Consider the following 13,513-nt stretch of genomic DNA (forward strand, 5'->3'; position numbering starts at 1 on the left):
ATGTAAATTTGAGGGAATCAGGAATTCTAAAGCTATACCTGATTTGGTGCCAGAGCTCATAAAAATGACGTTGGGCAAATGCTGGCACAGCTGGAGCCTGTGAATCTGTGGAGATTCTCTTATACCAGTAAAGCACCCTGGAAAATGCATTTGGGACTAATTATGGCACCTTTTAGACTATTACTAACCTAGCTGTAGGCCATCACTTTGAAGGCATGTTACATTCCTTCAGAAACGCTCTGCAAATGTCCTGTTGCTTAAGAAATAGGGATTGCATAGACAGGCTTCATGGGTGATTTAACTAACATGCTGGAGATTGTAGATAAACTAGATCCAATTATATCATATCTATTCAAAATAAAGCAGTAATTATGTATATAAAAGTGAAATGTAAAAAATACATTGCCATGTAGCTGTGGAGATAAGCCTTGTCACTACCCTGTCCAAGGAGCTGCAGAAGGCTGCTGATTCACTGCAGCACAGGAGAAAAATAATCATATGTTGAAAAGGCACAACTGGGATTTGGTAGAGCTATTCTGGAATTTGCCCACAGGATTGCTCTCTGAATTTGAACTGCACATGATACAAATTCTGAGTTTCTGTGAATTTCAGTCTGTTCTCCAATTTGCTGATGTGAAGGAAGGGGGTTATGCCACCCTTTCTGCCACGAGCTCATAAACATAGGAGGCTCCAGTAATAATTAATGTAGCACATTAATGAAACAGCACACACATTATTTTTTCCCTTTTATTAGTTCACTTCCTGCTCCATTGTGTTTAATGTGTTAGCTGAAAGCAAAGTGAAATTAAAACCATTTTTGGGGAAGAAGTATTTCCTTCCTTAAGTGTCCTAAATAGACCTCCTAATTTCAGCCTGTTGTTTTGTTGCTGCAGGGATGGTGGGGTTTGAAGGTCAGGGATACCAAGGTCCTTGTGATGGAGGCAGGAACCAGTGGTGTTCTGCTGTGTGGGACTGCTTGGAAAGCTGCTGAAACAGAACTGCCTGGCCAAAGCCCTGTAGCCTTCCCCAGCAGAGTATTTTAGCTGCTCTTGGCTTCCCAGGAGCAAATAGGTCCCATCTGGGTGCTGCTCAGCTGCCCCATTGTTGCATTTGGTGTCGCCTGGAGAATATTTTGAAGGAATATTTTAGCACAGTCGGTGCTGTGCTGCAAGTCCTCTAGGTTTCTGCTTTATAATGATCCTTTGCTTTGGGCCAGATCCTGAGCTGTGTTGTGCTGCACTGGAATGGAGCACACAGTAGCACTGCAAGATGACTCTTATTAATAATAAGCAGCCAGTTAGGGATTCAGTGGCATGCAGAATGAAATGTTTTTAGTGTGGACATGACCTTTTGAGAGCAGAGTAGAACTGAGGTTAAGCCAGTGCATCGTAAGACAGCAGTATTAGATGTGATTTTGTGTGTTGTCACAGAGTGGATAACTGTAAATTGGATGAAAGAGAAGCTCTCTTGAACGGTCAGGCATCTTGTGAATGGATTTGAGCTCCTCAAGGAGGTGAACACCACTTGTTAACGTGTCACAGTTACAGACACAGCAATAGTTGCACTTGTACTGTTCCAACTAAGCCCTGTCCAGAACTCTGATGCAGCTTCATCCTAACACAGTGTGGCAGAGCAGGGGCTTTCCTGGGATTTCAGTCACCCACCTGTGTGTGGTGGTGTTTGTGGGCACCCCCAAGCACGTGTGATGTGTGCCCTGCTGTTGTTGGATCACTGAAGCACTGCCTGTGCATGGCCTGTCCGGACTTGCCAGCAGAACAACTGCAGCCATGTACTCCTCAGGCAGTGGAGAGGTGTCCCTGAGCATGCAGGAGTCCCTTCTTGGGCCTGTGTCTTCACCTGGGAAGGTGCTGGATTTAGAGCGAGTCACACACCAAACTGAATTCAGTGGGTGGATTTACATGTGTGAAACCACGTTGATGCTTTCATGCCTTATAACTGAATGGCATTTTCCAGACTGTGCCTGCTCCTCTGGTTTCAGTAAACTGAGTGCTGCTGTGTTTTCCTGCCTTGTTTGCTCTGTGGTAGATAACACACAAATAGGTACCAATAATTCCCTTTCTGTTCAGATAGGTAAGTTTCAGACTGCTCATGTACAATGGGGTTGCTCTTCACCTTGTGACTTCTTCTTAGGGCTGGCCAGTCCTATGAGCTGGGTGGGTGTTGGTGGCTGTGCTGGACGTGGTGCGTTTGCTTCCAGGCAGGGCAAGCTTTAACATTACCTGCTATGGTCTTGCATGAATACAGTTGGAAGAAACCTTTCTAGTGTCATCTTAGCTCTTTGGCCAAAATGTGAACTCTCCTGTTCTTTTTGGCTTTGAAATGCTGATTCTAGCCTTCTTGTGGGTCCTTAAACACCTTCTCAAATGACCCATTTTAATAACCCAAAAGCTATTATATAACGAGCAGCCATAATTTAGTCCAAAGCTCTAGGGGATCCTTGCAGTTCAGCAATGAATAGTTAATGCAGTATAATGTTTAGCAGGTTATTAGTTTTCACTGTACAAATGCTGATCAGGGAATGCTTTTATAAGGTGTTTAAAAGAAAATGTAATTAACTGGTTGCGTGCTTCTGTTGCAGCTCAAATTGAAATTATTCCATGCAAGATCTGTGGAGACAAATCATCAGGAATCCATTATGGTGTCATTACATGTGAAGGCTGCAAGGTAAGCTTCTAAAATATTAAGTCTGAAAGGAAGCATTTAGCCTTTTGATACTGCTAATTTTCCTTCCTTTTTTAAAGAGCAAGCATTGCTCCTAAGTTGAATATAAAATAGTTGGGGATTCTGAAGTACTGGTTTTATTTGGACTTTAAATAGGATGTTTCCATGACATACACACAGTTACACTGCTGCAGATTTTAGGATAATCCTCCAAATCACACAGTTGTGCTAGGTGTGCTGTGCATTGTCACTCTCTGCATAAACAGAAGAGGTACAGAGAGATAATCTGCTTCAAGCACAGCACCAAGAGCATTCAGTGCATTCAGCTGAGGGAGGACAAGTCTGACTTTTTTGAATCTCCCTGTCTGGTTTTGCTCTGTAAATTGCTGTGAAGCTCTGCTGAAATAGGTGAGAGCTCTGCCCTCTGTTTTCTTTTGTACTCTGCTGCAGTTACAATTCTCTTCTCTTTGGCAGGGGAGATGTTGTTTCACAGTAGCACGTGCTCCCGGTGTTCAGCATGCTCAGGTCTTGCTGAGACCACTGCCTGTTCCTTGCAGTGCAATCACTGCTGTGCATGGTTTAGACTTTGAAGTTTTTCCTGGAGTTGTACCTTTGGTGAATCAAGTGAGCAAGGATTGCACTAGAAGCGTTTCTGTTTTGTTCAGCGTGTCTGTTGCAACCAGGAATTAAACTGGACAGTGCCAACACCAGGCAGGAGTGAAGCTGATCACTCCTTTTGATCCCTGGTGCAGAATTACTGCGCTGGCTTGGGGTGACACAGTGTGCACAGCATGCTCTGGCTTGTTGTTCTCTTCGTGGATGAATGTTGCAATCTAGTACTGATAGGTTTTCTCTTGATCTGTACTTGAGGTGTGAAGAATTGATGATTTTGATAGTTTTTAGTCTACTCTCCTGACCTGCTTGATACTACAACCCATCTTCAAAAAGTAACTTCCTTGCGTTCACATTATAAAGTTCTCTTCTCTGTTTTTCCCAGGAAGATTTTTGTGCTTTCCCTAACACATCCTCTCAGTCTTGTGGCAGTACTGGTAACAATGAAGGAAGAAAACTAAATAAAGAATCTTGGAATGATATGGGAACAGCACCTTCTGCCCTTTCTGACTGCTGTTGCTATGGAAAATGCAAGAAATGCACTAAAAATGCATTGATAACAAAGTGGTGGCTTTTTCCAGGTTTATGTTGTTAAGCAGTCTTTGTCAGATTTCAGCTGTGGGAAGTGCAGACATTTGTTCTGAGAATTCTGCTGTTTGACTGTCTTGTCAAGGATCAAGTTGTGTTCAGGGTCTGCGAGCTCTTTAATCTTTAAATGATTTGGGACCAGAGTACCTGGGAGAGAGACCTCCAAACCTCAGTGCAGACACAGCAGGGTTAACGTGGTGCTGGAGCTTGGCTGGGCCTCCCCACATGGGGCTTCTTGCAGAGCAGGAGCCCAGGGACAGGGAAGCTGCCAGCTGTGTTTTCCTTCCTTCATCTTCATGCACTTAGTGAGAAATGTGTGTGCAGTATCCTGTGTTTTAAACAACTGGTTTTCCTTCAAGTGCTGTATAAATCAAGTTCTCTTGGAGCTCTGTGCAGTCCTCTGCTTCTGAGGATTCCACCGGAAGGGTCAGCTGGTGAGAAGGGCAGAAGGGAGGGCAGGCAGGCAGGGGAGCTCAGCACACTGAAACCCCTCTGAACCTTGAAGGCAGAAGGTGAGAAGTAAGAGTGGCCCAGTGAATGATTTAGGCATTTTCTCCTCCTAAAGGAGCACAGTGAAGTTTTGTAGCCATACAATTTCAGACAGAATTTTAAAGCCAGTTAATATTAACTTAGTTATCTTCCTTTGAGAAGCTCAGTCTTCTTTAATGCCAGAGCCCAGATGATGATGTGCAAGTGACAGCCTGGGGTACTGCTAGTGGGCACAAGTCACAGGAAGAGTTGACATGATCATGGCCTAGGCAGCATTTAAAATGACCTGCTGTGGCTGTGGGTTCTGGATTCTCTGGATTCTTGTGCTACACTCTTCCACAGTACTGTCAACAAAGTCTCACCCAACAGAACTATTTTGGCTGGTGAAAAGGTTGGCATAGCTTGGCTCCTGCCAAAGCAGCCAGGTGTGGATTGGTATGGCTTTCTTTTCCCAGCTTTTCTGTGGCTGTGACTACTGCAAGTTTGAGCATGCTTATGTTGCTCTTCATGTTGTGCTAAAGCTTCCTTTGTAAAAAGTACCTGGCTACAAAGAGCTCATTCCCAGTCCTGTGCTTTGGCTCCTGCAGCCAGTGCCCTGCACAGTCCCAGAGAAGTCGGTGAGGTTCTGCACAGGTGCCACAGACCCACCCACGTGCATCAGATGGCAGGAGCAGGGCTGTGGCTGTCAGGAGGGAACAGCTGTGCTGCTGCCCTCAAGCCAAGCCTGTCAGGAATGATCTACAGGCAGCAACAGCCACAGCAAAGTGGGGTGTTTTCAGCTTGGACTGGTTTCATTACAGTTTGGTTTGAACTTTAATGTTACTTAATCCTAATGTTAACTTAAATGTTTCTCTGTAAATACTGATAAACAACAGAAATACAATTTATTCAAAACTTAGTCTGTATCAGGGATGAAATCACAGACCTGCTCTTGTCAGATTGACTGGTGCTGATCCTGTTGCTCTTCTGTCACTTTGCAGCCCTTACATTTCACAGAGTTCAAAGTGTTCTGACCAGGTTGAGTTGTTACATTGCATTTCACATAGCTAGACTTGAAGATTTGTAGTAAAAACCCATTAGTGTTTTTTGGGAAGTTTTCACTTCCTACCTTGCTATGATGTTGCTAGCTGTTCTTATGAAGTTCGTGGCAGTGTTTTCAAAGGCTTTGAGTACTCCCGACCCCTCAGCCTATTTAGCTCAATTTGAATCTGCCTTTTAAAAAGTAAAATTTAATACCCCTTCAGCATCTCCCCCTTAACTGAAAATTTGAGGCTTTAGCCAGGCTGTATTTTACACTTTATCTAGGAAGTCTTCTGTGTCTCATTACAAATAAAATTAAAAATATTTTTTTTAATAAATTAAAAATAATTTTTTTAAGAGAGGGTAGTTGCAGGAGCGCTACTGACAGAACTGGTATCTGTATGGAGCACTTCACTCAACCATTAGCTGTGGGAACCCATTAACAACCTTTTATGCTACAGGAAGGACCATGCTGGGAAAGGAAACTGGTTTGTACACATCCATGTTCTTGTCTCCTAGCTAAAGTTGAATTCAGTTCCACATGGTCATACAATGAACTCTATAATTTATTTTGCAGATGCAGTTACTTGGTTTTGCTGTCAATAGTTCATGCCCAGGTGATCCACCAGGGCAGTAGCAATCCCTCTCTTAACCTGGCTGCATGTAGCTGGTCTAACAAAACCCCTCGTGCAGGGCATTTCTGGGCATTTCAGATGCTTATCAGAAGATTTATAAGTACTGGCTTTTGTCTCTTGTGTCTTTTAAGACCTCAGATGATCTTGTTCATTGTAACTGTCCGGGTTCTCCAGGAGACAATAGTTGGTGTCTGTCCCTGCCCATCTTGCTTTCATTTGTTGACAAACACAGCTCACTCCTGTCTTTATTTCTGATGTAAAGCTGAATGGTTTTGCTGTTTTCAGTGACACTATGTCTTGGTCTTTATTAACACAGTTTATTAAACAGTATTGTCGGAGCAGTCTCCTACGTTTACAACTAAAATACGTGCTGGTGGTCATAAAAGGGTTAAAAATCCAATTTGAATGTTTGCCTGTCTTTTGTATCACAGTGTATTTTTCTGATGTTTCTTTGAAGAAAATTTGTGTTGGTTTGCTTTAGAAAACAGCAAAATAATTACTCCCCCCCAACTAATTGTTAATTGCTCAGAATATTGCAAAACTTAATGATACGTGGAAGTCTTTAAGTATTAGCCATAAATCATGGGATTATGAATAAGCCTTTGTTGTCACAGGCTCGCATACAGTCATTCCAAAACGTCTGCCATTAGGATGCAGCAAGGCAGCTGTCAGCTGTTTTCTTGTAATTAAACAGCCAATGAGCAGCTAATTAAGACATATGTGTATACAGAAGTGGAAGTGGGTATGTTAATGAACTGTAGGAATCAATTCATTAAATGAAAATTTGTCAAAAGACCAAACATGAGCTCAGTGTTTCAGCCCATGCGCGGTGCAGAGGGAGCGTGTGCGGTGCCACTGGGGACACGAGGGAAGCACAGCTGGCTCAGGAGCCAGCTCAGACACCAACGTCTGCAGTGCTGAGCTGCTGAGCAGAGGAGTCACTGAAACTATTAATAGACTTTGCAAAAACTGCTATTTACATTTCAAAGTCCTTTTTTAACAAGTTGTTATTCCAACTGACTTGCAGATGAAAAGTTCCTGTGCTCTTTTTTCCCCAAACCTGATTTCGTGGCAGTGAACGAACACCCATAGACTGTGTTGGTATAAACAGGAGGCTGAAACACAGGGACCAAGCTGTGGCTTGTTGTGTGCTCTGCTCTTCTGGCACCAAGTGGATCCATCTGCAGGAAAGGCAATGTGCACAGCTGGGTGGCTGGGGCTGGATCTTTGTTCTGCCATCAGGAGGGGCCGAGACTTGGCCCAGGTGTGCCGTGGGGCCAGAGTGCTCTGACACTGGGGCTGCTTCAGTGCAGCACCAGCTTTGTCTGTGTGCTCCATCAGGAGGGGTGGCTCTGCCTTGGCCCATTAGGTCACATGAAGTAATGGCTGTAAACATGCAGGCAATAAAAAGCATGTGGCCTGGGCTGGCTTGCATAAGGCTTGAACATATACACGTGTACCAAGGATGCATCCACCTCCTCCTTCCTGGTGGAAAAATTATAGCCAGCTCTGTGCCTCTGGCAAAAGAGGGAATAGAACAACAGAATAGTGTGTTCTCCTTTTAATAAAGGAGAGAAAAAGCCTAGAAAGAAACTGTAGGTACTTAGAGAATGCTCCTGTAATAGGGGCTTCCCCACGTGTCTTACAGTGATGTGAAAGCCCAAGGACCACCAAAAGCTTACAAAACTCACAAGTAAATGACAGCACCATGGAACAAAAAAATCCTCACTTGACCTTCATTGTCAATTCACTCCCACGTGTCAGATACCTGTGTTTCTGAGCTCTGGACAAGTTTAGATTAGCTTTTGAAGTTTGTGGCAATGTTTCTTCTTTCTTTTACCTACTGCTGATGTTTTCTTGGGTTTGTTTCTAAAAGCAATTTACTGTACCTCTGGTTTGTAAAGTGCAAGTGCTTTTAAAGGCCTGGGTTCAGGCATTTCTGCTCTACTGGAAATTTAGCTTCAAGCTGTAACTTAGCTGATATATTGTACACTAAAATGTATTGAGCAGCTGTGTCTCTAGGGAAAATCTGGAAAAGGAAAAAGGCCAGTATTTTCTCCATTATAATACTAAAAATAATCCTCAGCTTGACAAGGCTATTCTTAATAAAATATGCCGAAGTGGCAATTCAGAATCAGTGTACATATATATATATCTCAGCTAAAGGAAAACATATGGATCCTTGAGGTTATTGGGACATGTTGGTTTCACATACTGTTTTGGCTGACTTGCACAATCTCAGAGGTGGCAGAGGGTTTCATGCAGCTCATGTGTGAGCATGTCATTTGGTGCAACTAGAAGAGTGTTTGGAGAACTGAAATTTTCAGGGACTGATGCAGAACCTTGACCAGTCACTGGCCAGCTCAGTCCCTCATCCTTTTTTTCTGGTGAATGGCATTGCACTTGGAGTTTAGTGGTGAACACACTTGTACTTGCACCAGTGACAGACTCCAGATGGTGATGGTGCTCCCAGAACTGGAAATGAATCTATCTACTTACCAAGAGTTGGTTTCTCTGGAGGGATCAGTTGTGAGGTTGGAATGGTAGACATTTGCATGGTGTTTCAGGTTGAATCATTATTACAGGGTGAAATGCATTCAGTTGGAGCTCAATATGTGCAATACTTTCAGTCAGAGTGACAATTATCTATTGACAAACACGAAAAAAGCGGCTGAAACTTCAGTCATATAGAAACAAAGACCAGAAAAAAAGGATAACAAATTACCTACAGGAAAACAGAATTAAAGACAGCATCTTCCATTTCTTTTTTTTTTCCCCTAATATTCTGTGTTTCCCTAGTAAAGCTTTAATACAAGGAGTGTAACCAACAAAAACTGGTGCCTTCCTGCTAAGACTGAGCAGGGGCTTTGTCTCAGTGTTTTGCCATGTTACTGTCTGCAGCCACTTTGATAGGAACTACTTGAATACTTGAGACTTGTCATGCAGAAGTCCTTCCTTTGTTTGCTTCACCAAGTATCTGTGCATGTGCTGAGGGACTCCAGAGGGAAACCTCTGAGTAAATAACAAATTGGTAAAAGTCCAGCTTTAATTAAAAGGTGCCCAGCCTTTCCAAGAAGCTTTTTTTTTTTTCCAGCACTGTTAATTAATTCATTATGTGGCAACATAAAACTAAAATAGTGTGCTCACTGCTCTCAAATGCCTCTTTAGAATGACTACATCTCTGCAGAATCCTTGTGAAGTAGGTATTACACACACAGCAGCTTATGTTTGGGCAGTCTGTGGCAAAAGGATGAAATGGACTTCAAAGCAAACAGCTGCAGAGTGGTTAATAACATGCCCCTCTCTGGAGGAGACAATAAAGTTGTAGCTGTGTGTAGCCTTCCAGCTCCAGCTTGCTTTGGAGATGGGGTTACTCAGGAAAGAGATCATAAAACGTGCTTTAGCTTTTCCCCTCCTTAAGAATCTAAATCCTGCACAGAACTGAACAGAACATGGGCTGTCAGCGTCAAACTGACTCACACAATAGCAGCAGTAGGTGACAGCAGCACCAGTGCAGTGACCATCCCTCTGTCCTGGGCACTACTGAGGCACCTCAGGTGCTGTGTCTGGTTTCGGCCACCTCATGGCAAGTGACATTGAGGGGCTGGAGTAGGTCCAGAGAGGGGCAGCAGAGCAGTGGAAGGGTCTGGAACACAAGTCTGTTAGTGGTTTTAAGTCTGATAAGGAACAGCTGAAGGTGCTGAGGTTATTTAATCTGGTGAAGAGAAGGCTCAGGTGTGACCACCTCACTTTCTACAACTCCCTGATAGGAAGATGGAGCCGGGTGGGGGCCAGGCTTTTTTCCCATGGAGCCAGCAACAGCACAAAAGAAGATGGCCTCATGGTGTAGTAGGGCAAGTTTCAGTTGGATATTAGGGAAAAATCTTCACTGAAAGGGTAGGCAGGCATTGGATTAGACTGTCCACAGAAATGGTGGACTCACTATCCCTGGAAGTGTTCAAAAAGGCCTGTGGATGTGGCACTTGGGGTTTAGTGGTGAACACAGTGGTGCTGGGATCATGTTTGGGCTTGATGACCTTAGAGGTCTTTTCCCATCTTAATGATTCTGTGAGTCTATAAAAAACACGTTAAGAAATTGTTCTTTGCAGGAGAAACTGTTCAGCGTCGTGCTGTGTATTTTTAAACACATACACACACTGGCAAGGCTGAACATCAGAGCCTGCCACTGTCGCTCCAGAGAGCAGAACAGGGTGGTAGCTGTTGAATCCTCCCTATTTTGGAGAACTGTGACAACCCAGGAAAGATAGGAAATCAAGGTTTATAGTTAGTTTTATCTCATTTGGAAAGAGCTGGTGTACCATATGTAATATGGGATCTGTAAAATCAGTGAATAAAAAGTGTAATTCCTTTATGTGTTACAACGTTTTTTTAATGAACTGTGTCTTGCTAGTTTTTTGTTTATTTCTAAGAGAGGAAAAAAGCCAAGCAAACCTTTAGTTTTAACTTCCTTTAGTTGACTATGGAGCATTTGAACTTCTTTTCTGTTAAGTACACTACCTTATAAAGAGTCGTTATTTGCTCCATCAGTTAACAGCTCCTTGACTTGTGTTTTGCCATGGCATGGCAGGGCTTTTTCAGGAGGAGTCAGCAGAGCAATGCCACATACTCGTGTCCTCGGCAGAAGAACTGTCTGATCGACCGGACCAGCCGGAACCGCTGCCAGCACTGTCGCTTACAGAAATGCCTTGCTGTGGGGATGTCTCGGGATGGTAAGCGCTGCTGGCTCGGGGCCTGGCTGCAAAACACTGACAGAACATGTGCTGTGGTGGATGGTCAACCAAAAACAGCATTTGTATGCTAATTGTGCACTGGGCTCCCAGTTCAGATCTCAAGTGAATTTCAGGTGCTGCTTCATATTTTTCTGTGTTGTATGCCATTTGTTTTTAGATGCTGCTGTATACTCAGATGTATACAAATCAGGGCATATACAAAGTTCTTAGATTTATCTTTTTTCTTACTTACCTATTATAGTTCCCAGTTAACAGCTCTATCTCTGGTTATTTCTTGAGGATGGAGTTTTGTTATTCTCATGTTAATACTTCCTCTGTATATTCACTCCAACTTAAGTGACCTCCTGTAGTTGAGAGTAGCACTGCCTGGTGCGTGGGTACAGATCAGAACTGCTTCCCAGTATCGACTGAAGTTAAATATGTGTATAATGAATAATGGCAAAAATACAAAGAAAAAAATAATGCTGTGTTTTTTCAAAGATAGAATTCTGAAGAAAAGATGTTCCAGTGCTGTTAAATATTAAGCTCAAAATTGCAGCTTGAGTAGTGATGAAAGCCCGCCTCTGCCAAACAGTTGCTTATGTAATTCAGTCAGAACTGGCTTTGCAGCTGAGACTTGCACGCCTCCCCCACAGATGGAACGGAGCTGCCACCACTTACCCATTTGAAGATCTGACTCAGTCTTTTCCCCTGCCACAGTGACAGCAGTGCTGCATGTTCTACAAATACATACGCATTACTCTAGGTACATGAGACCTGATCAAGGAGATTGCTCCCAGTTTACATTTACTTCTTGAATTACATTGTCTTTATTTTTTTTTTATTGGCCATGAGACTAAAAACCTGAAACGGTTGATCACGTAATGACTACTTCTTCCAACATGCTTGCTTTCCTCTAGAAAAGCAGAAGGCAGTAGTTGCCTTTCTAAAGGATGAAGCTTTTACAATGATACAGGTCCCTGAAATCCCATGCTGCATCCTTGAGAATTCCCTAGAAATCTCCAAATCAGTTGCTGCTGGCTTACAGCTAATGCTTCTCAAAGCTGTGGTAATGCTGTGGAGATAGACACATGCACTTGTGTGCACACACACACACATAGGTTTAACAATTACTCATTTTCTAAGCATTTTTGCTGGCCGCAGAGGCGCTTTGGTGGCAGGTTTGGTGGTTCTTCCCATATGCTTTAGTCCCAGTCTCAGTAAAGCTTGCTCTTGATACACTGAGAGAGCCCCCACATGTTGGCACCACACTCCAGGTTCACTCCAGAGCATGAATGTTCAGCTGGTTGGAACTGACAGTTGTCTCAGGCCAATGTGTTCTGGTTTAGCTTCTACTTTTCTAGGTAGGGTTTGAATGCTGAAGAGATGCACCTGTCAACCTCAACGGACATACGAGAGAAAATCTTTCCAGCACAGAAGTGGAAAGTTAATGAATTAAGCTAAACCAGTGACTTGTAATGGCCCATTTCGGTGGCATGTCAAGACAGTCTCTTAAAGAGCAGGTGCTGCAGCTGTGTACCTGTAACTGAGGAGTGGTTCTTAGGTCTGTCCATCCTGCAGATTTGGGGCTTGTGCTGTATCCTTCCATGTAATGTTGAAAGACTCACAATTAAAAGGCGGTGGTGGATGTGTAGAGATGTAATCTCTTGTGTGTCTGTATTTCAGCTGTAAAGTTTGGTCGAATGTCAAAAAAGCAGAGGGACAGCCTGTACGCCGAGGTGCAGAAACACCGAATGCAGCAGCAGCAGCGGGATCACCAGCAGCAGCCAGGAGAGGCAGAACCACTCACACCAACATACAATATCACCACCAATGGGCTAACAGAGCTACATGACGACCTCAGTAATTACATTGATGGGCATACCCCTGAAGGTAGCAAAGCAGACTCTGCAGTTAGCAGCTTCTACTTAGACATACAGCCTTCTCCAGATCAGTCGGGTCTTGATATTAATGGAATCAAACCAGAACCAATATGTGACTACACACCAGCATCGGGCTTCTTCCCTTATTGTTCTTTTACAAATGGGGAGACCTCTCCAACTGTGTCCATGGCAGAATTAGGTAATGAGAGAGAAAAGCTTCCATTGTAATTGTCTTAACAGTACCCTTTGGATTAAAGTGGCACATGTAGGCAGGTGACAGTGAGAATGCTGCTTCAGTAGAGCTGTGGGCATGGATGGGCATTGCTGTGTGAAGTGCACAGTAAATACCCTGATCTGTCTCAGGGCACATGGGGAACTCCTTACTGCTCTGGACTAAAGCTCTCAGGGGACTGGGGTTGATTGGTGCTACCAGTGTTGCTTTTGCTTTCAATCCTTGTGATAGAACCCTGGGAATACTGATGAAGAAGCTAATTTTTAGTGATGAGAAAACAGGGCGTTTCTTTATTTGCAGATTCTTTTTTAACAATTTATCTCCTCTTTCATTACCTCAATACTGTTACTCCTAACAAAAAGTGATGAGGCTGATTTTCTTCTGCTCTTTACCTGAGAAAAGCACTGGGCTAATCTGAGGGCAGTTCTTGTCACTTATTGGAGATGATCTAGCCCCAGATACTGAAGGACATTTTTGAATGTAGCAAGTTGTGATAATTTCTCTAAGAGCCTTTTAACAATCACATTAATTAGCACATTTTACTTTAAACTTTTCCCTTAATGATTACACTAAGGCTGAATTCCACAAGTATGACTTGTCAACAGCCGAGACTGGAGTTAGAGTGTGCTGTGTGCACTGGTT

The 13,513-nt window shown here is 43.4% G+C and overlaps 1 protein-coding gene across 3 annotated transcripts in view; it reads left to right on the plus strand.

Annotated features, from left to right (window-relative positions):
* RORA (RAR related orphan receptor A) overlaps positions 1–13,513 on the plus strand; it is a 350,533-nt gene that overhangs the window by 318,221 nt on the left and 18,799 nt on the right. For 2 of the 3 annotated variants that reach the window (XM_059858137.1, XM_059858139.1), the window contains 3 exons: positions 2,600–2,685; positions 10,615–10,756; positions 12,443–12,838. In XM_059858137.1, the coding sequence (XP_059714120.1) occupies positions 2,600–2,685; positions 10,615–10,756; positions 12,443–12,838 (624 nt within the window). The remainder of the gene's footprint in view (positions 1–2,599; positions 2,686–10,614; positions 10,757–12,442; positions 12,839–13,513) is intronic. The other variant, XM_059858140.1, reaches the window with a different exon arrangement.

Source organism: Haemorhous mexicanus, chromosome 13 (genome assembly GCF_027477595.1).
Source record: "Haemorhous mexicanus isolate bHaeMex1 chromosome 13, bHaeMex1.pri, whole genome shotgun sequence".
Classification (NCBI taxonomy): domain Eukaryota; kingdom Metazoa; phylum Chordata; class Aves; order Passeriformes; family Fringillidae; genus Haemorhous; species Haemorhous mexicanus.